At 37.4% G+C, this 25,831-nt stretch overlaps 1 protein-coding gene across 8 annotated transcripts in view; it reads right to left on the reverse strand.

Moving 5' to 3' along the window:
- Nucleotides 1-25,698, reverse strand: part of CEP128 (centrosomal protein 128) — a 133,214-nt gene extending 107,516 nt beyond the window's left edge. For 5 of the 8 annotated variants that reach the window (XM_055716227.1, XM_055716226.1, XM_055716225.1 and 2 more), the window contains exons 1-8: nucleotides 25,531-25,678; nucleotides 20,559-20,719; nucleotides 19,033-19,119; nucleotides 15,847-15,973; nucleotides 14,782-14,903; nucleotides 12,243-12,334; nucleotides 11,437-11,509; nucleotides 3,864-3,980 (exon numbers count right to left, since the gene is read on the reverse strand). In XM_055716227.1, coding sequence (XP_055572202.1) covers nucleotides 3,864-3,980; nucleotides 11,437-11,509; nucleotides 12,243-12,334; nucleotides 14,782-14,903; nucleotides 15,847-15,973; nucleotides 19,033-19,119; nucleotides 20,559-20,705 — 765 coding nt within the window. In that variant the 5' untranslated portion in view covers nucleotides 20,706-20,719; nucleotides 25,531-25,678. Of the gene's footprint in view, nucleotides 1-3,863; nucleotides 3,981-11,436; nucleotides 11,510-12,242; nucleotides 12,335-14,781; nucleotides 14,904-15,846; nucleotides 15,974-19,032; nucleotides 19,120-20,558; nucleotides 20,720-24,667; nucleotides 24,815-25,530 lie in introns of all 8 variants that reach the window. The other 3 variants (XM_055716221.1, XM_055716222.1, XM_055716223.1) reach the window with 3 other exon arrangements.
- Nucleotides 25,699-25,831: the final 133 nt, after the last annotated feature.

The following is a 25,831-nucleotide window of genomic DNA, read 5'->3' on the forward strand; positions in this document are numbered from 1 at the left end:
TAACAGTCAATCTAACTCACAATTCAAGTTACAAAGGATAAGAAACAGAACGGCAAAGTAAAAAACCCGTCTTAGAAATTACACAGAAACATTCTTCATTAAAATAACTAAATATTTTGGTGCAATTGTTATTTGGATCTCACCAGGCAATGCAAAAGTACACAAAGTCATTCAAGTACATTCTTTCTAGCATACAGCAGCTTAAGCTACACGTCATTTATTGGAAAGCAGCTTGGCTGCTTCTTCTGATACTTCAGGCCAAATATAAGCCACCACAAGAGGAACAGCTGATTAAAAAGACAAGCTATAGAAAAAGGCAACAAGCCTCTCCCTTATATTGATTGTGTTCAATCAAGAGTACTTTCATCTACAACGTCCCCTAAGAATCTCCATGAGTGCACACTTGTATGGATGTACTGAATGAAGAGATCCACCTTTTTCAGCATCATTCTGTATATCCCATGAGAGATCAAAGGAGTGCACTGACGAGACTCTTGCAGACTTGAGAATAGTATCTGCAATAGCCGAGTATCAAAGCAGCATGAAAGAACGTATTCACAATAAGAAAGAAAACCAGCAGTGTCTTATATTGTGTTAAGAAGTTGCTGTTCTTAATGCACACGGTAGTCATACTTAACTGTAAGGCAGTCAAGTAATAAGTAAGCTTTCACACAGGACTGTCTGAGAATCTCCATTCTTAAAAATTCTCTCACCTATCAAGCAATCTGTGGCAAATGCCACCAAGTGATGGGTGATCAGTAAGAAAAAAGTAAAATTACATCAGATATTTTACACAAAATCTAATTATTCTTATCAGGGTTTGTTGGTTTTTTTTAATATAATCACCTTGTATGCTTTGCTGAAATGGCCTACTCAAAATATAGGAGATAAAAACACACATTAAAAGTTGTGCAAACTATTGAGGTTTTCTTACAACTTTGCTTACAGATCTTTAAAGCCAAATTTAATTGTCTATCACACAGGAAAATGAAAAATACATCAATTACATCGACACAAGTAATGAAGAAATTAACAAGAAGCCACCTACTACTCAGCTTGAAAATACATTGTCGAAATAAGAACCTTTTTAAACTGTTCATATTCAGAAATTTTAAAGACTTCATAGTCATAAATTACACTATACATTCAACTTGGTTTGCCATACTGAATCTATTCATCTGCAACACCACATACAAGAAAAAAAGAATTGAAAGCAGCTCAAACTCAAATCTCGTACACCCAAATCTCATACTGTTTTGGCATTGGCATTTTTTCCTGGTTTTAAATTTAAGATTAGGTCAGTTCTAAACTTTTTGCCTCCTTAGATATTTTCATATTCCTATTTCTTTTATATCCTGTATTCCATAACAAAATAATTTTCTTCAAAAAGCTTTTCCACACCTCTCAGGACAATAGTACACTGAAAGGCAGCGTGTACAGGATCCAGACTATTTTGCTCTCAAAAGTGTTTTTCAAAAGGCACAAGGTGGTCCAGTTTGCCAACGTGAGAGCTAAAGAGCTTAGCAAACTGTTCAAGAGACATTGAACCATTCCTGATAATAAAAACACTATCCAGAAGTGAGACCATTTTCCACCTCGAAAAGGACAAATTAATATGAACATTCAATGGGGAAAGAAGATGGGACAGCTGGATGGAAGCTTGTAAATAAGGGTCTGAGATCCAAGGACCTTAGCAACATTGGAGTCTAAAGACATCTGGCACGCAGGAAGTTGCAACTCTGTCACAAAGATGTTCTCCAAGCCGTTAAGACATCTATGAGAGAAGATACAGCCAGAAAAGGACACACTGTTTGTTGCTGCTGGGAATGTAATCAAGATCTGTTTCAAGGGCAATACTGTTTCCATATTCCTGTGCAATCTGTCAAAGAAAGATTGCCTAATACCTATTGAAAGAAGCTCCTTTCTATACTTGTCATCTGACACCACCAGGTTCTATTATGCATGCTAGACATTAGAAGTTTCTGAAAAATCCATAATTCATTGCAACAGGGGTAATTATGTTTTATTAGGATTTCCAAACACAGTGACAAGAGCCCAGTCCAAACAATCCAGTCATAACTGGTATCAGACACCCAGAAGGACAATTTGAAAATATGACCCCCTGCTTTAAAAAGTGAAGATAATCACCAGGAATGTGATTCTCCTCCAAGTAGCAAAAGCTATGAATGTATGCCGTGTGGAATAAGCCTGTTCCAGTCAGGATTGGCTCTGAATCTTGACTTGGCAAAATTCCCAATAGTAAAAGTTTACCAAGCAGACTAATAGGTGTTAAGCTTTCCAGCAAACTGAGAATGAGGACTATATATTGAAGTTTGGAACAGTGGTGTCAAAAAAACCTTGTAAATAGAAAAGGGCTCATCAGGAAAAATAATTTCCAAAAACGTGCACAGAACAAAATAGAATTTTCTGGAGAAAGAATTAAAACACCTTCATCTACAGCTGGAAAGCTATGGGGAATGGGAGGTTGGGGATGTGCTTAGTATTTCATACTCATTTCGTATGAACTTCAAAAGATGAGCTACTAGGCAAAAAGGTATCCAGCTTGAGGGCTCACGATCACATAACCAATCATACAAAACTCTTTGAAAAACATTTTAATTCGTTCACTTGAATTGGCATAAAGGAGATGCAGTGGGATGGCTCATACAATGGGAGTGTTGGGATAGAAGGATACAGGCTCTTTAGGAAGGATAGGCTGGAGAGATGAGGAAGGTGTGCCGCCCTTTGTGTCAACGACAAGCTGGAATGCATGGAGCCCCACCTGGGGATGCATGAGGAGCCAACCGAGAGCTTATGGGTCAGTATTAAAGGTAGAGCAGGGGTAGGTAACATTATGAAAAAAAAAAAAAAAAATTGTTCCAATCTGCAGATAACACTATCAGATAACACCAACTCATTTCACTAAGCATCCCTCTACCAGACTGATGGCACAACCAAAGAATCTAGAAATTCACGCAAATATATTAAAGAGCAATGAAAGCTGTAATAAAGCACTCTAGTTCTTTTCACCCATTAGGACATCAATAGGGGGACAAATGAGACAGTAACTCTTTCTGCAAGACCAGCAGAAGCACTACAAGCATTTTACTAAACCTGACCTGTATCAGAAAAGCATCTTCTTAAATATGACCTCTTTGAAAAAGTCTCTAGCCTTACATCAAATACAAAGTGTCCCTCTAAACTAAGGTTCCTCAACATCAGTGCACAGTATAAAAAAACTGCCTTCCAAAAAAGCAGGTATATGGTCACTTATGTTAAATTCAAAAAAGAGAGATGTGTTTTTCATACATTTCCTAAAACATAAGCAAAACAAAGCTACTAGCTGCCTCCAATTTTAATTCATAATATAAACATGTGTATTTGTCTCCTAAACAAATTTTATACTTCATCAGCTGCTGTCGAATGAAACTGCTTAAAAAGCAATGAAAAGCTGTCTGGCCACTACGGTGCATTTGACTGCTTCTTGAAATAAATTAAAAATAAACTGCTCACTGGAAGCAAGAAGTTTACATTTTAGAAAACAAAATGTTTTAATTGAGACAACCCGGCTAACAGCTTTCTTTCATTTGTTTTGGGTTTGAGGAAGGGCATAGGGGGTGGGTTCTTTTAAAGAATGTTTGTGCCGTTTACCAAAGAGGCCTAAACATAGACAAGACAGTATCATGAAGAACAGAGATTGTACTTGTTATCACCTAGTCACCAAAACAAGCAGACCTGGACTGGTAAGAGTTAAAAGACTGTGCTAAAGGTATCAGCACTTTTGCCAATTTGACAGGTACAGGCTCACAAACGCAGCAGCACAGGTTCCTTACTCAATACACGGGAAGTTTTCATTTGCATACCTCTTGTAATTGAAGGGACATACGTCCCAGTTGGTCCTGGCGCCTTTCTACAAGTTGTCTTTCAGCACGCATTTCTTGTTCTAGCTCCTGAAGTCTTCTCTCCACTCGATCCGATACCTTCAAAAGGAAAAAAAACCACCCTGCGGGAAATTAGCATGTCTTTTAACACATATTAAGAAAACAATGGCAAAAGACATAAACAGAGTATGGGGTAGAAAGAAAAGAGAACACAACTTCTACTTAATAAGATTTAGAATGGCACAAAAAAATAACTCGTTATAGTAGCAAGTACCTGAGAAGTACTGAAGCAGGGAACTGAACTGCTACCCAGCTAGCAATATCCTCCTTGAGGTTTATGCCTATTTTTCTCTACAGTAGTTGTCCTACTCAAGTGCTAAATACCTCAGTGTCAAGTTTGGTGCTGACTGGAAGCTGCAATACAAAAATCTGTTAGCTTCTCTGCCACAGGCCTGATTAACCTCTGGAGAGTCATTTCTCTCACATCTCCAGCCAGTGAATCTTTCATTCCAGTGAAACAGACCAATGCTTGACTCACACTATGAAATCTGCAAGTGAAAAGCAGTAAACAAGAGCTACATACATAAGAATGACTATAGTAGCACAAAATTACATCCCTTTAAGACTATTTCCTAATATTTTGTGAATCCATGTAAAAACCAATACAGTAACACCCGTTATTTATTAAAGCAGTTTGGATTATAGACACAGCAATTCAGTCTTAAACTACAATACCAGCACTACTTCATTTTTGCGTTTTAAGATGCTAGCAGACAGCACCCTCTCGTGGGCAGCAAATTAAATTTATAAAACTAAAGTTGAAGATTAGCAAGGAAAATATTTATGTATCATTTCCTCACTACCCTAAAACTATTTTAAACAATCACTAGAAAGCAATATATCTATTACCAAATGGTATTTAGATAGAAAGAAAAAAACATATCAGGAACTAGTAGTTGAATGGTGTTTTATGTGAAGAGGAACAAGTTTTCATCTGTACTTTCACCATTAAGCACTCTGCTAGCACTAGGCATATGTCTGGATAGAAAATTTGAACATTAACACCACAGTTGTGTAGCAACAGAAACATAATTGAAGTTAAACTTATATTCTGAGTTTCACAAGTATATATATCAGGTTTAAAGAATGAAAGAGTCTTTCTTTAAAACAGAATACATCAGTTTGAAAACATTCCTTGCTTGCACAGCCAGATGAAGTCAGCTCACAATTTGTAATTCTGGATTTTCTCTTAAAACCATCAGGAGGATGCTCAAAAAGTACTGCCAAAGCATGCTCTTTCATGTAAGCTATGAAATCTCTGCAGTCACAATCCAGAATAATTACTTCCTAAAAACTAACATATAAAACAACAAAACCCACCACATCAGGTTTGTATTTGTTTTGACTACTAATTCACAAAATACTCTGGCTAACAGAAACAACGATACTATGTAGCAGGAACAGAAAATAACAGTTTGTCATTAAACTTGTTATATCTTTGCTGAAAACTGCAAAACAGCTGTCATCCTTTTCTCCAGATATATCTGAAGTACACAAATGATACAAAATCATGTTTTTACATTTTAAAAAAAATAATCTCGGCTACATGTTTTTGAAGGCAGAAGCTTTCTCAGTGCTCTCACACATCTTTTTCAAGCAGACTTATGCAAGAGAGCATTACAACTATCCAGAAAAAAAAATGTGTAACCAGAGAAAAAAAAAATAATTGTGTAACAGACTTGATGAAAGATCCCAAAGTAACATCACCCCCAAAGCAGACATTCAAAAGGTCAGTGACTTCCTCACTGACACGGGTCTAGTTCACCGCATGTACTGCAGATGACGTGACAAGGCAGCACTAGGCAAGCTTCAGATCCCTGCTTCAGATTTCACTGCGTATTATCACTAATGCAGAAAGAGTAACAAAGTAACTTTTTACTAACTACAAGATAACAAGTGATTTGCTGAGCATCTTCTTTCAGCTCCCTCCAGAATACAACTGTTACCTGATTTCTAACAAGGTACTGAAAAAGACACGTTCATCATCATACTTGTCAGGTGCACAAAAATTTCAGAGTTACTGATGCAACCCTCTTCAAAATAAACCAACCAACCAACACAAGCCACCAAAGATTTTAATGCCACTTATAACTCACTGGGAAAAAAAAAAAAAAAAACTTCTATCAAAAAAGCTATAGTTAGCATATATAGCAAATCATTAGCTCATATTCTCGGTCCACAGAGCAGAGAGAGAAAAGGCTGGAATGGGCTTCAAAGGGTAACAAACTTACTGCCTGGCTAAACACATGACCTTTTATATCTATATCGTTCTACAAGTTTATCCAGCCTGCTCAAAAGCATTCCCAGAAAACTTACAGACTCCCTAGACAATTGATTCCATTACCTCTAAAATTACTTTTTTTCCTGAAGTACAATTTTAGTCCTCCTTGCTGAATTTTACAATTGTTAACCCTGTTCTATCCTCTAAGCCATATTCAAGACTGGATACTGGATTTCAGGTCTGTTTTCCAACATACCTGAAGTCCATCTGCAAGCATAGCAAGCGTCTCTATATTGCATCATCTAGACAATTAATGAAACCTTCAAAGAAAATCAGATCAAGAATATCAACATGTAAAATTCACTTCATTAACTAATTTTAACAGTGAACAGTTTATTAGCTAAACAGCTATCTGGACAGTTGTGCGTGTATTCTAGACTATATTCAGATTACCATATTTTACTGAAAAGCTTATTAGAACAGTATATGAAATTCTGTTAAAAAAACTCAAAAAAATTGCACCAAGATACAGATAACTATGGCTTCATTCTTGTTTGCAACAAATAACTGGGTTTTCTTCTTCTGGAATGTTTCTGCTTATTTGCTCCACAAGACAGTTAATGCACCACCTAAAAACGTTCCCCCCAACATAACATTTACCCAGTCTATACTGGTGTAGACATTATCTCCCACAAGAATTGTGTTCCCTGTTTTGTAGCCTCTCTGACCTTCCCCAGTTTGTCACAGAGGCTGTGACACACAATGGGGATTAAGAAAAATTAGACGCAGTTAAGTGTTAACTCATTAATCCGTGCATGTAGAAGAAACTCTAAAACTCACTTCTCTTCCTTCATTCCAAATGACTCTGACTCAGGACAACATTTCTACCATAAGAATACGTATCTTGTCCTCCAGATCTTACCAGAAGCCTTTGTGGAGACAAGTGATTCACTGAAGACCAATATAAAGAATACAGATGGTCTACATAATGACATGAAATGCTAACACTAAATTATTGCATTCACAACATATTGGAATGTGATTTCAAGGATGCATTTTTAGCAACACAGACTACCTGAATGATACTTATGACACTTAAGAGCTGTGTCTCTGCGTAAGGCTTTCAGGTAGCAGCAAAATGTATGCAAATGGATTAGGCTATCAGGAAGTTCCCTCACCACCAATTAAACACAAAGAATAGAATGTCCTGTTTGAAACCAGGGTGGTGTTTAAATCACACAGCTAAATATAATCTTGCTGAAGATGCTGGATGCTTAAACTGTAAAAACCAGCATCCTACTTCTTTAATTTCCCTCCTGTTTTTCATCTTTCCACTGTTATTTCTAGTGCACAAGTCCGGTTGACTGAAATCTATTTCCACAGATTTTTGTTGCCTTCCTGGTTATGACCTGTTTTATCATCGATGTGGACTTGAAATAGAAGTATTGAAACCACAAAAATAGCAAACTTTCCACCGATGTCACTTTAAATATTGTTAAACTTTTCCCTCACAGCAAATGATAGGTGTGATATACACTTTATAAGTCACCTGTGCAGTACCATAAATCCCTATCTGGGAGTAATACTGGCTGTCTGAGATATCGTAACCACATTAACGCCACATAAGAGTTTTCACTTGACACTGCTGTCTTTTTCCACAGACATAGCCTACACTAACCTTCTAATGGCACAATCTCAATTAAGCATCTACATAATTTGAACAAATCTGTGCTTTAGTACAGTAGCTTTTTATGCATTAAGATATTAAGATTCTTGTGCTATTTGGGATGCACTTCTATACCAGGAGACTGCAAAAGAATATCCAAGAGGGTTATCTTATATAACCATGAAGTAAGTAAACATTCTTTCAGTTGTTTATAGGCCTGTTTGAACATTCCTTTAGCAACCATCCCAACTCTTTTCAAGAAAAAAGGAATTTCACAATATGTCTAGCTAAGAGGTTTTGATATAGAAATAGTTGTAGAACTGTGGTCTTTATACCAAAACTGCACGAGTCTCAAGTACAAGGCCACAGAGAGTGATTGATTTGAAAAAGGCATCCAACTATGCCTGTGTCACCACCTCAGATGTCCTCTGTTTTTTATACTAGGGTGGGAAAGGTTCACTTTAAAGGTAAACTTAACATGCATTGATCGTATTGTGTGGCTTTTAGAAATGTATTCAGATTCAGCATCAAAAAGGCTCTAAGAACCAGAATCTCTAATAAAAATTAATTCTGAACTACTGACTCAGAACTGTAATGGCTAGGCCTTTATCACCACACATCTATATACAGGCAATTTTCAAACAGCACTGAACATACTGAACAGTACAGACGTAAGAATTTAGATATATGTCCTTACATAAAAGAAGGCTTAAGGATACTGAGCTAAAAAGAATGTTTCTATCATGAACTCATCCTGTCAAATTATCAAGACTTCAAGTTGTCAGTTTGTCACCAAGAATCATACAGTAGAATATAAATACAAGGATGGCAACATTGGAAGTGATAAACACACGCTCCAAAGCAAAAAGGCACTAAGAACAGAAGTTCCCAACACAACTGTGCATAAGGCAGTTGTGAGGAATAAAGTATTCCCACCTACCCAACTCACTTAAACCAATTAGAAATGAATTCTGAATTCAATCTCATTAGAAGAATTCCAAAACAGACAGGTACTAAAGGATCTCAGAAATCTACAGTTACAGACCACAGCTTCTACATGCACTCTAATCTCATGCTTTGCTATGCTCACCATTAGAGCTCTTTTTTTTAATCAACATCCATACTAAACATCCCCTCTTCTGCATTTACCTCACCTCACCCATTCTGCCAGCCTCATCAGTGTAACAGTAGATCATTAGGCTTTGAAAAAGGGCAAAAGATCCACACTTAGTATCAGAAAGCACAGGTAAAGAAGCAGAGCAGAACGTAGCTACCACTATGTTTTTTCAGTGGTGTGGAATTGCCTGGATATGATGAGTGATTAAGCCTGGAAAGAAAGGGAATCCTCTTGAAAAGCCTCTGAAGAAACTGAACAACCTCCTCCAATGAAAATTAGGGATGAAAAAGCAGTTAAGTTAGAAAAAACACCAAACAAACCCTACAACAACAACAACCCAATCCAAACACACCAACAAAAACATATTAAAAACACACACAAAACAACCAAAAAAAAAACCCGAACTGCCACAGAAATGGCAGCTCCTCTCACCATATGTAATCTATCCAGAGAACCCCTTGCTGTAGGACAAGTAAGATGATAGAGATCTGAAATTTGTAACAGACCACACAAGTTCCAGAAAAGAAACCTACAGAGAGATTATCAAGTACAGAAATCAACTCCAGACCCAAGAAGCTGCCAAACCAGAAGTAATTAGACTAGTATTGTGCAGAATTATTGATAGATGCCTTCCTATTCCAGAATCGTTCGCTAAACCACCACTTTTTGACCATTCCTCATCCATGCCTAGATCTTCCCTAACTATATAATTCTTCTGTAAATTGAGCCCCAGCAGTAAGTGGCCTTCTTTATTTTTCCCCTTTTCTGTTTTTTTCCCCTCCTTTCTCCAGTCTTCTCTGTTTGGCCTATGTTCTTCCTAAAGATAAATTCAGCAGTGAGCAGAATATTCCAGATGAAGTCTTTACTAGTCCTGCACATGAAAACCATCTCACTACAGCATTTGTGTCTTCATTAAAAGAATGCCATTAAACACTTCATCTTTCATAATTTTATTGGATGGTAATGTTCTATCCCAACTAAGAGAATTATTCTTCTGGTATTCCACTTAGCATTAACAAAGCATAGAAGGCTTCCTTTTTACACCTTGCATCTCTCATTTTTTGCTTCTCTCAGGTCAAAAGTTGTATCATTCAATTTCAAATCTTGAAATTCTGCTATATAGGAGGTCACAAGAGCTAGTTTGTTCTTTCACTAATGAAAAGACAGTGGCTGCCAGCCTTCCCATTTGTTAAAGAGGAAGGTTTGTTTCTCTCATTCATAGGCACTGAACAGTTATAGCGCAGCCAGTAGTAGCAGTTATTTTCATAAGAAACATCTTGTTTAAAACTTAGTGAATTTGCTAATTTCCTGGTACATGAAAGAGAAAAAGAATAAATATACTGACAAGTAGGCCACAACAAGAAAAACCCAGAGTTTTGCAGGTATCAAGAATTATTTATTAGATAAATTTATTTCATCCTACCAGGCTATTAGGAGAAAGCAGAGCTAACATTCTAACAAAGGAAGTCTGTCATATTTTTCTTTGAAGGCTGACAAGGCAAGTCTTTCTCCACTGACAGATTCTATTATATCAAATGTATAACTGATACTGATAGATTATAGCCTCTTGAATCCCTGCCTGACTTCATCTAAAGTCAGGAACTCACACAAGTACATTTATTAAATCTGCTGCTGCCAACAAGTGGTCTGTGCCCACAATATTGTTACTAGTGACAAACACATCACTAAAGCTCTTGACAGAGCACTTAGTACCAATTCATGCAATTCTAGGGCAACATGAATCATGTACGGGAAAATAAGGATGCACAACATTTGCTCTGAGAAGTCAGTACTGCTCCTGATACCACATTAATAGTTACATAAAGCATACTCTTAGTCTTATGCATCAAGAACTACCTACACAATTCTCCTTTTCTTGTTCCTGCAGCAATACACTGTTTGCCTTCCATCAACACATCTCTTTCGTATGTAAGTGATATAGACTGCAGTTAGTCTGTTTCCAGCAGACACAAGAAGCAAAAAAGAAGAGACTATCATGGCTGACCTGCCTCCCTCGTTACATTTGTCACAAAGCCTTCAGAGAAGAGTGCAGCCCAAAGAGACTCTTCTCCTTATGCTGCACAGACGATAAGGATTGAAAAAGACAGAGAGGAAGGAAGAGGAAACAGTATTATTGATCATCACAACGTGGGAAATCTTGTATCTTTCAAAAGGTATCTTCAACAGCATTCAAATCAATGTTCAAAGTTAAAAAGCAGCTTTGTCCAAGACTGAATTTTGAAAAAGAAAAATTCACTACATACTTGTAACACACTCTTACCTTAAACAAGTCCCTGAAATATAAAAACTCATTTTGCTGATTTCATTATGGAAGGGTAACATTATAACAACCTACAGCAGCCTAGATATTAGTATGCGTATCTGAACATGATCTTATGTGGTACTGACTACCAACACACATTAAATTAGAAGCCCACATCCTGCTTAGAATGCTAAATATAAATCATCCTTTCATGTTAGTCATACTCACCGTTTCTTGTCTTTGGGACTCTGTGAGCTTTTCAGACAACTCTTCTAGAGTTTTTCTTAATTCAGCATCAGTCCTTCATAGAAAACATATAGGTAAGACAACATTCTACAATGCAAAAAAAAAAGTATCAATTGTGATAATTATAAGCAGTAACAATCTGCTGGATTTTTAATGCTCCTTCAGTCTGTTCTACAACCTTAAATTCCTAGTATAATTAGAGACAGGCCTCAAGTGGAAAATTAATGATAAAAAGCATTTCCATTCCTCAAGAGAAAATAACAGAGTATCTAGTTTGAAAAACTAGGTATCAGGTCAACAAGTTCAAATTGCAAACACATCCACACAGTCTTTCTACACAGTACCAGTTCCTACTAGGAATTAGCAGACTAATTCCCGTTATTGTTGTTAGACAAAGAACCATATGTTGAGACAGTACATACTTAAAAAAAAAAAACATTATGACCTGCATGAGAGCTTGCCCTCAAGAGACTCCAGCACCAAGAACAAGTAAGGAGCAAAGTTGTAATAAAAGAAATTCCCAAGCCTTTGTCCATACATAAAAAAGGGGGACAGACACATACACCATACAAATCAGAACTTATGAGTGTTATTTATATTTTAACTACTGCACAAGATGGCATGGAACAAGCAGATTGTAATACTGCTTTCATCTACTTGTGTAATCCCCCACTCCCCCTAAAATATTTCTTTTAAATACCAAAGAACAAAGGGGCTTAAGAATTATTTAGAAGTATAACAATTATTTTCCACACTATTCTTCAGGTGGAGTTATATTCTGTTTATACCGATTTCTTCTTGAAAGCTCCCGACTGATGTCATCTCCTAGGCGAACCTGTTCACTACTGAGATCTCGAAGAGACTGGTGGAAAGAATGCAGCTGTAAATTAAAGTACACAAATTAAGCCAAGAATTACAAACCCTTTATGATATTCAAAAAATAAGTACATACATATAAACACATTTTAAAATAAATAAAAAATAACCTACAAAATATCAAAATTCCATGAACTGCAGATGAGCCCGGATAAGTAGATGAGGCTTGCAGGCTTCAATTTCAACCACCACTTCACAGCACTTGCTCATTGAAGTTTAATTATCAGTACATTATTTGCTAAACCAAGTTTCCCAGCTATGATTTTTTTTTAGTGTGTTTCAGAGCTTGGTCATTGTGGTTACCTGACACAGCACCATCTTCTTAACTAATGCAAAACAAGTTGAAAGATCTGATCAGGTAAAACATTTCCTGCTAATAAAGGCTAGTATAAGTAAAAAAAATTATGTTCTGCCCAACTATATATATTACTATAAAAAGATGACATATGAAATTGGAAGTGACCAAGCAGAACACTAATGTACTCAGGCACTACCAAAGCACTAAGCAAAGGTATTTTATGTTGCCCAAGACTCTACATACTCTACTAGAATGCTTTTTTCAGAGATCAAAAGAAAAAAACACCAAAGGACAAAAAACCCTGCACATTATTTTCCTCTGTAAAACCTCCCATTTTCCCCCATTCAGCAGGCCCCCACTTTATAGTCAAAGTTTTTAAGAGAAAAAAATAAAAATATTAATAGGTCATCCATCCTTCAGGTGGATAAAAAGCAACAGTTAATCCATCTTAATCAAACCTACAGCTGTCAACAGCTCAGTGGCCAGGACCATCATTATGAAAAAAAAAAACTGGTTTATAATATCCCCTTCTTCTATGTCCAAGACTAAAACCTGGATCTTGCACAGCCCAGCTGACTGCCCTCAACATTCAGACACAGGCACTACCATCTCCCTGCTGTGAGACTAACCAGAAATTTCAACCTGACCCAGAAGACTTCAAAAAAATATAGATATTTTCAGAATCAGCCTAAGAAGGAGAAAGACTCAAATGTGTTAAAAGCCCATTCAGCTTGAAAATAACATTAGCTAAAAGCAATCAAAATGGGAATAAAGACACTGTGGTTACAGAGAGAAGAAAATGCCAAAGCTTCAGTTAATCAGTAGTGCTTTATCTCTGCACCAATTTCTACCTACGGACATGATCAACGGCTGCTTTAGTTCATCATTCCTCAAAGCACTATATTCTTCTTACAAAATAGTGATGGAGTAAAGCCACATTCTCTCCCTTAAAAGCAAGAATAAGGAATAAACTAGCAGTTATCATCAAAACAGGAAAAAAGCTACTTGCTTACATAGTTACTTAAACTATGAATTTTGTATGCATTGCAGGGACTCATAAAATTTCTGAGATATTTATATAATATGTAGAAGTAGTTTAAGATAGTTCCAAGCCTTTTGGAAGCTTAGGAGGTAAGATTTCCATATAACATGATTTCCTTCCAGGGATTATGTCCCACACTAACCCTGAGGGAGGAACTGGGGGAGAAGCAGACTGAAAAGACAATGGAACAGGGTTAAATAGAAGTCTAGGAATTTCTGTAGCACTCAAGACTTCCCAAAAAGTCAACTGAGAGAACGTATGGTGGTTAAGTTTAAAATTAATTATTTGGAAGTTGAGACTGATTTAATAAAGTCAATATGAACACCTTACAGTCAGCTGCTTTAATATCAGTCATAGTACATTTCTCCTGGACATATTAGTACACACAGAGGGATTCACTCAAGCAGGTTTAGCCACTATATCTAAAAGAGCAAAACCAGATACTGAAATCTCCTCCTCTATCTGTAGGACGTAGAAAGCTTTTAATCTTATCCATTAAAGTAATTTATTTTTTCTGAAGAGTCTGTAAGTAGACAGAAGTTGAGGGGTATGAAAATTACTACTGCCATACCCATCATCTCCTTGCATCATCTGCCTGAAGTACAGGGTCAAATTATCCCACTCGCAGGTCAGACCCAGAATTAAGATGGAAGGAAAAGAAAAAAAGATGGAAAACTAGCTGGCTCAAAAGCAGTCCCGGCCACAATGAAGAAAACAGCAGGCACACCAAGATCATCTGCCATTAAATAAAGAACCACCCCCTTTATAGCCACACTGGATTTCAGCATATAGGTGAATATTAGCTAAATCATCTCTGAATATGTGTTTTCTCATATACGGCCTAAAAAGTACAGATTGTTTTCATATATTTCTTTTGATATCGCTACCATCTGCATCTTTTTCTCTCTAGTGATAGATTTGCATGAAACTTCATGACACAGAGAAACAAGAGGTGACTGCCTAATGAAGAATGGCACATAACATTGAAAGCACGCTTCGTAGCTGAAACATTCTTAGCTTCATCAGAATAACCTCATCTGACGTAAAAGCAAGGGGTCTGGTGACCACATATTGGCTGTTTGGGGAAGCAGTTTCCATTAGTGCTCTGTACCTGGTCTGAATGATCTGCCTCATTGACAAACCGAACACTTGCAGATCTAGACCTTCGGTGTTTATCGCCTTGTGAGTCTCCGTAATCCCTGAGAGGAGAAGTAGGCAGGAAGTGGCGGTTCCCTTTATGAGATAAATATATTTAAAAAAAGTAGGAAGACAAAACTAAATATAGAAAATTTTCATTTTGCTGAACAAAAAACATGTTTCACCTTACCAATGTCCTTATAGGCCACATGACAGGCAAAACAACTACTAAAGTTACATAAAATGCACAGCCATACTTCTTGTTTAGCCCTTCCCAGGATTCTTCAACTTAAATATTTCGGGAATACATTTATGTGATGAGTATGAAATAAGTTTCCTTTGTTCCTCCAAGGACTAAGCAAGTTTTTTCCCTCAAATTTTATTTGTCCAAGCAACAACTTTTCTTCCACCTGGATCCATTATAGCTTCAAACTACAGTATTTAACAGCTTTTACATTAGAAAAATGAAAGTTTTGGAGTCTTGTACTAAAATACATTAAATGTTACTTCTAGGAGGATTACTCCTCTCAAATATACCTTTTCCTGAAATACAATGAATTTGCAGACACATAAACAGTAGTTTTCAGTAGGTTATGCATTGGTTCAGTTTTTCCTTTTCCACTGAGCCTTACATAAGTTCATCCACACATGCACTTAAATTTTAACTTTCTGTTTTGCTGTGAAGTAAGCTTCAGAAGCTGCTATGTCTTTTGGATTTAGCATTAACTCATATGTACCTACAACTCATGCAGTGGACAAGGAATTTTCTCTACTAAATGAAACATTGGTTCTTTCAGATCTCTTGGGATACTAGTAGAAAAGACTACATAACAAAGTTATAATACTTCACCAAATAAACAACTGCATAACCTAATGCAGGTCTCCCAAATATCTAAACTTCTAAACCGAATTTCTTTGAAGTAATCAATGAAGACTATTCACACCATTATCTTTACACGCTTTTCTTCTTAATTTCCTCTTCCCATACAAGAGCCATAAGACATAATTTAAGTTCACTCAAGCACCTTAAGTATTTTACCTGACACTCCTTCTCCATCCAGGTCACTAGGGTATAAGCTTGAGAGAGAAGCACTTCTTATTCCAGAGTTTCGGGTTAATCGTTGCCTCCTTAATTGACCTATAGATTGTTCCAATGTCTCTTTTAACTGCAGAGAAATTACAATTTACTGAAATATGATCACATACTGATTTAAAAAAAGGACGTAAAATAACATTTTTCCAAAAAGTCATTAAGAGAATCAAAACTATTTTTAAGCAAAGTATAGGTATGAATTAATAACAGCTTTTCTTAGCCACTTGCTTTTGCCACACCTTTATTTGACAATCCACAAAACATCAGTTTCTAAAGGTTCGCCTTTCCTCTCGCTAACAGAGGCTTGTACACAGTGGTTAAACTGCTGCTTAATTCTTGCAGAATTATACACACTGTGTAGTATCTCCCTCTGGACAATATTTTTTTCTCCAGAGTGTAACACACTATTTTAAATCTTTTTTGAATCTTTCAATGCTTGCTTAGGATCTTTATAAAGTATTGTTTTCATTATATGGTATTATTAAAACAACTTTGTTATTGCCAACAAACTCTCAAACCAAAAACTTTACAGATTTTCTAATGCTTTCTCAAAAAGACAGAGGCTATGGCAGGGGAAAAGATACAACAATGCATGCATGTAACAAAAGATCGCTTTTGTATTCAAAAGGCTAAAACTTAAAAAAAATAATGAAAATGCCAGACAATCAAAGAAAGAACAGCAACAACTCAATTTTCAAATCTCACTTGACTTTGTCAAAGACTTATCTTGCATCTTTAATAGAGCAATAAAAACCTGAATTAAGCTACAGGTTCTCAGTTTGCATGCTTTAGCTTAACAACACTCATTTTCATCCTTACTACATGAAACCAGACAGCTGGGGTTTTTTTTATTTTTATTTTTTTAAACAAAGAACCATGACAGTTTCCAAAATTAACCACCTTACTCTTAAGTCTATTTCTTTAGAACAGAACCGTGGCCAAAAAGTTGTTTCAAAATCTTGAGTTGTAATTTACATCAACATCATTTTTCTAAGGTATTTGTGTTTTCTTAAAAAAAAACCAAACTTGATTATTAAAAGAGTGAAGAGACTAGTGACAGAAGAACAGAGAAATTAAAAAAACACCAAATTTGAATAAAATATCCTCAGTATTCACCAGTCTTAATTCCATTCCTTGATGTTTCATGTATAAGCTCTTTAAATCCCATCAAAACAGTGCCTAACATTTTTGCCTTTTCCTATTTCTTTTTTAAATTATTTATTTGAAAAGACAATCAGTGCCATCAGAAAAAATAAAAAGCACCCACCCCCAAACAAAAGACTTCTCTCAAAGGCTAATTGCTTTTAAACCTTTCCAAAACCTCACATAAGCAAAAAACTCCACCCCAAAACATCCTGTCCTCCCTCTCTCTCCCTCCTCCCCACCCCAATGAGCAGAAGGGAACCTTCTTCTCTACCATTCTTGTCCTCCAGGACCATAATGAAATCACATGGCAACTTCAAGGCCAGCAAGGAGAGTAACATTGCTCTGGAAACATATGGAGAGTACAATGTTCCCACCACTAGAGAATCAACAATAGCAACAATGAAATAAAGTTCTGAGCAGCAAACCTTCCTGACCCTGTAAATTATGTAGCAAGCTTTGCATTCACTCACACACACACAGGCAGACACCAGGCACCTCAAAGTGGGGTAGTGAGACTAGTTTATAAATTAGACAGAAAATAACCCCTCAGCAGCCCAACAGTCTCCAATTCATAAATGCAAATATGCTATACAATGGTCTGAGGAGTGTCTTTAAGGAAAAGATCAGAAAGAATTCAAGGGTCAGACATTACAATATGCAACATAACTGACAGAACCTAAACACATAGCCCACTTGGAGCGAAATATTCTTAGATAAGCAATCTTGCCTAATGTGGTAGAAAAGCTTGACTATCCTTACGGAAAAAAAAAATCACCATCCAAATAAGAAATTTATTCAAGTTTTTAGTAAATATTTATTCTAGAAGAAAAACAGATTCACTACTTCCTGATCCCAGCCACTTCTTCCCACATGCCAAATACACACATTATTCTATGCAAGTGGAAACTTCCGCTTCAGAAAGGGAACAGGAACTCAGAGGAACAGTTTATTATTTAAAGCTCAAGTAGGAGATTGTTAGAGTCTCTAGACTTCTCCTACACTTGAGCCATAATCAAAAGCCACCTAGCACAACTAAGAATGGACAGTAAGTCAAAATTAAATTTGAGTGTTTTCTCACTCACCTTGATGTTTCACAATAGAAAACCTTTTCAGAATAATGAAGTTTAACTACATTTAGTATCAGCACTTGTTAAAAACAGACAACCTTAAATGGTTCCAGTGCCCACCAGAAATTCCACAAATTCAATACCTAAGTACAGCTTAAAGACACAAACAGCATTCAAGCAGAATGAAAAAAATTATGGGGCATATAATATCCCCAATTGCTATACACAGAGCTTGTGCACTGATCTAGAAAGCAAGCTGTCTAAAGAAAATACACTTTTTCTACATATTTACTACTTCTCTCTTTTACTCTACCCTCACATGCAAAAATTTTCCTATTCCTACATTTCATGTATATCTTTTTCAAGGCAACACCTGCTGCAGTTTGTTTGTTACCAAGTTATAAACCTTGCCCTATCAGCACTAATTTCTTTTCTTTGTCTAGAAACCTGATATCAAAGTTGTAGAAGACTGATATTTATAAGAATTTCACCCCTTCTGCAATTTAGAGAAAGCCAGTCAACAGATTTCAGAACCTGTTGTAGAATGACAGGAAAAAATCCTACACTAGTAGAATGACAATCTCATTGCCTGTCATAATTTAGCTTTTATCTTATCACTTATGCAAAAGAAACATGTTCCCTAATACTCTATTTCACCAACACACCTTATATTTGGATAGTATCACAATATAGCAATCTATTTGGGGCTTATAAACCAGAAAAGTATTGAACCTACAAGACCTCCCAGTTTCATTATATAACATATTACTACAGTTTGATTTAGATTGCTCAAATAAATATGGAAAGTTTCCATTTACTTAACTCTTGATACATTCTCCCCACTACTACCAAGTTTTCAGCTAAGAATGCTATTAGCACAAAAGATTTAAAAAGTTAAGATAAACTGGAATTTGCTTACAGTTGCTATTGCTTCAGTTTGTTCCTTGTTGTATTCTCTGTATTGTCCTAGCAAATGGTCAACATGTCTTAGATTTCTGTTGGTATCCTTAAAGAAAAAGTTTGAGGAAGAAAAGTCAAAACAGAAACCTCCCCTAATCAAACATCACTGCTGTCTTTATTATTCCTGGTTTAGAAGAGTAAATTGATAATACCATCACTTTTTAAAGGGTCTAAGTATTCAAAATCCTACTCAACTAACCAGAACCTGAACAGGTACAGCATGGCTAAAAGTAAGGAGGGGAAAAAAAAAACCAAAAGAAACCCACACCACCACCAAACACTGCAATCATTTACAGTATAATAGGAAGGCTTCAGCTTCAAATAAAAAGTTTTATAAGTTTCAGCCACTTTGTAGAAAAAAACCTTTTTAATCCAAAGACCTTAACATTACCTGCCTGTAAAACAGAATTAAATTAAGAAATAACTAATTTCTGAAGATCAATAAACAGATTAGTTAAGGTCTCTGCATGAGCAGCTTCTGACCAGATAGAAGATCTGCTGAAAAGCAGTCCATAAAAAGCAATTATCTTAAGATCAGAATTTCAGAAGAGCAGCTGGAAAGGGATTAGATAGAAACAGGACAATACCGAAGAGTTCCTTTAAAAAAAAAAAAACAAAACAACAAACAGTCAGATTACATACTTATTAACTCATCTCTCCTAGTTTATGATTATTTTCCAGCTAAGAAGTTCTGAAGTTTAAATTCAGTGTTTTGTGTAGATTTTTCTCTTCTCGCATATTAAAAAGAATAATAATACTGCCAGCCAAACAATACTTCAACACCAATGGTAATGCAACAGCCCACCCACTCTAGGTATTCAGAACCATCAGCTAGATAAGAATGAAAATTGACTTGTCAAACAATAAATGGTGTCAACACAGCTAAATGTCTCCTCCCACTTGCAAAACAAATGCAGAGATTTCCTCTGCTGCTCCCACTAAAGAAGCAGGAATTAGATGGACGCTTTTTCCTGTGCAGGTATTGGTCTCTTACAAGTTTACAAATACTGCTTCTCACTGTGCTGTTCCACATTTAGGAAATATTTGAATTGCAAGCTCTATCATGAGGGAATTGACTGCCTACATATTGACTATCAGGAATTGGGAAATTTTACATAGTACATGACAACAAAGATGGGGCTGCAACTTTACTGCTACAAAACGTAATGCCTCTTGTGAGAATCTGACAAAAATTATTTGGCATTACTCAGTTTGCTAAGTTTATAAACAGTATTACCAAACAGGTCATCGTTTCTGACAACATTCTGTTACTGTCTGAAATAACAGCTGTAGAAAAGTGTAACAAGCGGCACACTTTCAGCTCAAAGCCAATGTGATAAATTTCCCAAAACCTTTTCAGTTTGCACAGAAAGCAGCGTTTCACATCAGTACAGTATTTTCCACAACTTCAGAAATGAAAATTTAACCCTATGTTACAAAACTGCAGACTCTATAAATACTTTAAAACCATATTTTGTAAACAACCTGTAAAGTGCTTGCTAAAGTATGGATCTTCTCTGTAACTTCTTCAGCACCATAGTTCCGAGCTTTGTTGTGGGATGCTCTCAAAGGCGGCCGCCTTCCTATTCGACCCCTAAAAAAGCTGTCTGAATCACTGGATGAATCTGCCATTAGTATCTTGAAACCTAGGCAGGAAGACCAGAAAAAGTAACAAATGTTAAACCCTGATTGTAACTGCACAGTCCCTAACCGGCACAAAGCAATTTCATAGATTTAGGCTACATTTACATTAGCCTTTCTGGTTCAGGTCAGCAGGATGTAACTTTGAAGCTGATCTTCCAACTGCTCCTCAGTTATTATATTTGTTCACACCACGAAGCAGTGCCAAGACACAAGAGGCAGAGCCCATTAGGAGAGAACTAAATCAAAAGATGCAGGCGGTCTCATTGCTTCTAAGAGTTCAGCACCCGGGACAAGGTCAGAGCAAATTCTCTCTCCAAAACATCCAGTAGATGAAGCATCAGGGCTTCATCAGTTGTTCTGGTCTGCAGAACCATTGCCCCTAAGCTATACTCAGATGGGCCAGCGCCAGCTAAGACAACTCCAAGTATTAATCTGAGGCAAGTCTAAGAACCAGTAGCTTAATGACTCAAGGAGAATTGGAGATCTTATGGAAGGCAGCAAATGCAGTGTCTTAAAAAGAAGGGAAAGGAAAGAAAACTGTGGCCAAAAAGTTAAACACTAATCAACTTAATTTAAATATGTGGAAAAAAATAAAACAAGACTATTTTAAGCTTCAAACAAAAGATCTGTTTCCAAAAAAAATAAAACGTAACGTATGATTGATTTGATACCAACAGAATCTAGTAATGAGTAACTATATTTATTAAACAGGGAAGAAATAGTAGAGGTCACTTTTTTTATATATAAATCTTGGACACACATGACATTCACAAAAACAAGCTAAAGAAACATGAACTAAATTAAGCTTTCCTAAAATAGAAGCAAAACTAGGTATCAGAACTCATAGACCAATTAACAGAAATCATCAAATTGGAGAGCAGTATCAAGGGAGACCCTAGAATGAATCCATTATACATTTTCATTAAATGCCCTGATAATGCAATGTAATGTGTCTAAGTTTTCAGCTGACACTTTGTCCAACTGTACAAATACAGCAAGGAAAACAGAAGTTGGTAGGACAAAGAAGAGAGAGGAAAAGGCTGTTCAAGAACTTTAGTATTTCAAATTGAGTATGCATCAACAATATCATGTTTTAGAAAGAAAAACAATGGATTTACAGGATGTAAAAATAAGGGTAATTTTGTAAATTGTGAAATATTTCTTTTATTCAATGTTACTTCAACATAACCCAGACTACCTGTTTGTTACGTTGATGTTGGGGCAATTCACTTGACTAGAATTCAAAAATTACTCCAGGCAGAAGAAACACAGCTTGTGAGGAAAGAATGGGAATTACTGAGTCTTAAGAGCAGCAGGGTAGAGGTGGTAAAATAGGATAACAATCACCAGACAGGGGAAAATTATTAAAAGCTACAGACAGCTATGACTGGTATGGTAAAATTATATAGTAACTGATTAAAATTATAACCTTCAAAAGGTAGGTTAAATAGAAATTTTTTCTTTAGACTATTACACAGAACAACAGTTTGCCCAAAGGTCATGGAATCACCATTGTAAGATCTGTTTTAACAGTATCTGTTGGGAGACAGTCTAAGCCTACTTTGAGGAAGGGGAAATAGATTGGCAAACTCTTGAGCATACTTTGGTCTCCTAGTCAACATAAGAAAAGGCACAGTAAAGGTGTCATTTTTCTAGCCATTACAGCTGAAGTTTCCCAAAGAAACCACAGATGAGATTCAATTCTTATATTGTATTTTATATAGAGGCAACTTGATGCTTTTCCAAAGCCTAATATTTCATTTTTAAAAGGTTGTAAATTTGCGTCCCCCAGACTTAGATAGAAATATTTCAAACATGAAAGAAGAGTAAATCAACATACTCTGTCTGTGCTCAGGTACACCACTATTTCTTACATTTTCTGAAATGATGAATTTATCTCATCTTCCCTCCCCTTATGTCACTAAAGCACATTTTTATTGCCAGTATCAGGATTCACTATTCCAGTGCCTCTCATTCTAGTCAGCTGAAATGAAGTTTAAATGAGGCTGAGAAAGCACAAACACTAAGCACTGGGAAACAGGAAATATGGGGTATTTTCAAAGACAGATTAAAAGAAATAAAACATCAATAGAAATAACAACATGGAATAACATTCATTTTTACCATAAATCAGTAAAAAAAAAAAAACCAGACACACACAAACAACTTACTCTGTCCTGCACACTACTACATCAAGCTGTACTTGTCCTTCCATCTTTACTAGAGCCTCATGCAGACACCAGCAAGATCCATATTCCAGCACATAGACCACAGGTGTCACCAATAAGCATGAAATGAGACTTCTATCAAACAAGTTTGACATCACCTGTTGTAGAGCAATTCTGATTTCTTTCTATAACTGCAGTGTCAGTTCTCTGGGGTAAAACATCTATTTCTGATCTTACCAAGAACGACAAGCAGCACAATCACTCAAAACCTAATAAGCAACCGATTCAGTGATCGATTTCTTCCAAGCTTAACAAAAGTTTTCAGTTTCAAAGCATTTTGTGAAAATATCTTTAAGACATCAAGTGAAGGGGAGACCCCATTAAATGCCATACTAAGAATTAAACATAAGATCAGCCTTATTAGGAATCAAAAACTCAACCCTGAGACATTAATCCACCGGAATCTACTCTTCATCTATTCATGGACCTATACACCAGCACATTTTTCCTGACTTATCATCCTTACAGTTCTAACACATTTAATTTTAATGATCATAGCAAATAGCTGATGGTCTGTATCTGTCATATTATCTCAACTACAAAGTCAAGGTAAATGTCGTTTTGGTAATTTAGACTCTTCAGAACTCCAGTAACAGTTTCACAGGAAGAAAATTATCTTTTCCCCCCAAACTGGGAAGAAAAGCATGTGTTGGATTTCCTCTGTATGGAAAATACTGCAAAGTAGCATCCCATGAGCACTAGAAAACTAACCTTACGTTATGCAATTCACATAGCTTGTCTGCAAGTCAAACAAGCTATATGTTTGTGCAAAAGATTGTGAAAGTGAAAGATTAGACTTAACTATGAATTCCACCACGTCACATTTTTTTCTGGAAGATGAGAGCCTAAAAATAGCATCACTTAGGGCATTACCAGTTTCACAGTAGTGAAAGAGGGCTTTTTAAGGATACTTGAGTAGACAGAGAAATTAAGAACAATGAGACACATAACATTCAATTGACAGAAACTGTTTTAACTCTTTCCCAGATGAAATGGTATAAGCCAGCAAAATTCCAAAGGTTAGTTATTTCACCTCAGCTGACGGAAGCTAAAATCTCAAAAATTTCTCAAACTCTTTTGAGAGTGGTCCTCTGAACACAGCCCTACACATACCCCTAGTTGGGCAAGCATGGCAACTTGTAATGTCAGAAAGAGACAGGCACTGACAGAAATCAACGAAAAACAGTAGCTAGCATATCTGCTGAAAACATTTTGAGAAGTAAATCAATCACAAGAGCCCCCACTACTGAAAAGCTATGGCACTGGAGAAAACAAAAGGGAAACTAAGATCTACAGCAGAAAAGATTAATGGGTTTGTTTCCAACTGTCTAAAAATAGGCTCATTAAGATACTTACTGGCCAAATCACTGAAAGGCTAGTAAACAAGGCAATCGTAACAGAAAATGCTAGACACAGGAGAGCATTTTTTCTGAAGAAAACTTTCTATTTATGATTAAGTAACATTCCTTTCTGCTCTCATGAGCAACCTAAGAGGAACCATAAGTACTTTTAAGTTGAAGAAGTTTTGTTTCATGTAAAGCAACATCCTCATTTTTAAAGGAATTACAGAAGTTTCATCTTCGACTAAAATAATAGTAAAGTAGGAATTTGTACAAATATTCTGTATGCCTGTCTGCCCATTAATTTAAGACAAAAAAAAGCGCCTATTATCACTTTTTCCAAAAATCTAGACCAATTGCAGTACATGACCATACAACCTACCTGACAGTGAGAATAATTTGTCTTTTACTGGTTCTTTAGTTTAGCCAACCTTTCTTGCACTGAGGAAGAACATCAGTACTCAGTATTTTCCCTCCCCGTGGAAAACAGGGCATTTCAGTTTCACCAAGGGCCCTCTCATTCAGAGATCTGCAGGGCAAAGCAAACATGAAGGACAGCTGACAGTCTCAACAAGTTCTCCAGCTCAACTAAACAAAAGATGAACTCAGTATACACAACCTGATTACTCCTCCGGTGGTTTTATTTGTTTAGCTCTGCACTAGGTAACTACCTTAGTGCTAAAGGCGTGTTTGAAACCTTATAGTTAAGGCTGAGCACGACAAAAAAACTTCGATAGCCATTCCAGAAAGGGACAACACGACACCTGAAAGGCCCTTTCCCTCCGTGCTTGTAACTGAGACAGGAGAGGTTTGCCAAAAGCCAGGAAGGGATCCAACAGGGTGACATTTCACCACCACGCTTCCAGGCACCGGTGCTACATTTTATCGCCAGCCCATGACAGCTCCCGGCGCCTTCAGCACCACGGCACAGCAAACGGGTCCGTCGTGGCGCCCGCAGCAGGGGAGCAAACCCCCTTCTGCCTGCACGTACCGCACTCGGCTAACACGGAGCGCACCCCGGGGCCTCCGGGCCTCCTGGGTCCCCTGCCCCGAGCAGGGCGGCGAAAGCCCCGGAGGGGGCAGCAAGGCAGCCCCAGAGAAGCGCCAGGTACACCGACTGCCGGGCCTCCGCCAGGAGCCCCGCAGCTCCCCACCTCTCACCTCAGCGCCCGCCCTTCCCGCAGCCCCGCACGCCGCTCCGGCCGCAGCCCCCGACCCTGCACTTCCCGCGCCCCAGGCCCTCACCGCACAGCAGCTACCGGAGGCCCCCCCGCCTCCCGGAGGCGAGGCCGAGCCCTTCCCCGGGCACACCTAACAGCCCCGCACAGCTCCTCACCCCGCCGCTATGGCAACTTGAACTAGCCGCCCTCCAGGGCCGCCAGGGCCGCCTTCCGGGCGCCGGCCCCCCCGCCAGGAGCCCTGGGACCGGTAGTTCACCAGCGGCCGGCCCGCCGAGGGAGGGCAGGCGCGGCGGACTTCAACTCCCGAGAGGCTTTGCGGCGGCGGGCGCGCAGGCGCGGAGCGTGCAGGCCGGCCCCGCCCCGCG

This window comes from Falco cherrug, chromosome 7 (genome assembly GCF_023634085.1).
Source record: "Falco cherrug isolate bFalChe1 chromosome 7, bFalChe1.pri, whole genome shotgun sequence".
Taxonomy (NCBI): Eukaryota; Metazoa; Chordata; class Aves; order Falconiformes; family Falconidae; genus Falco; species Falco cherrug.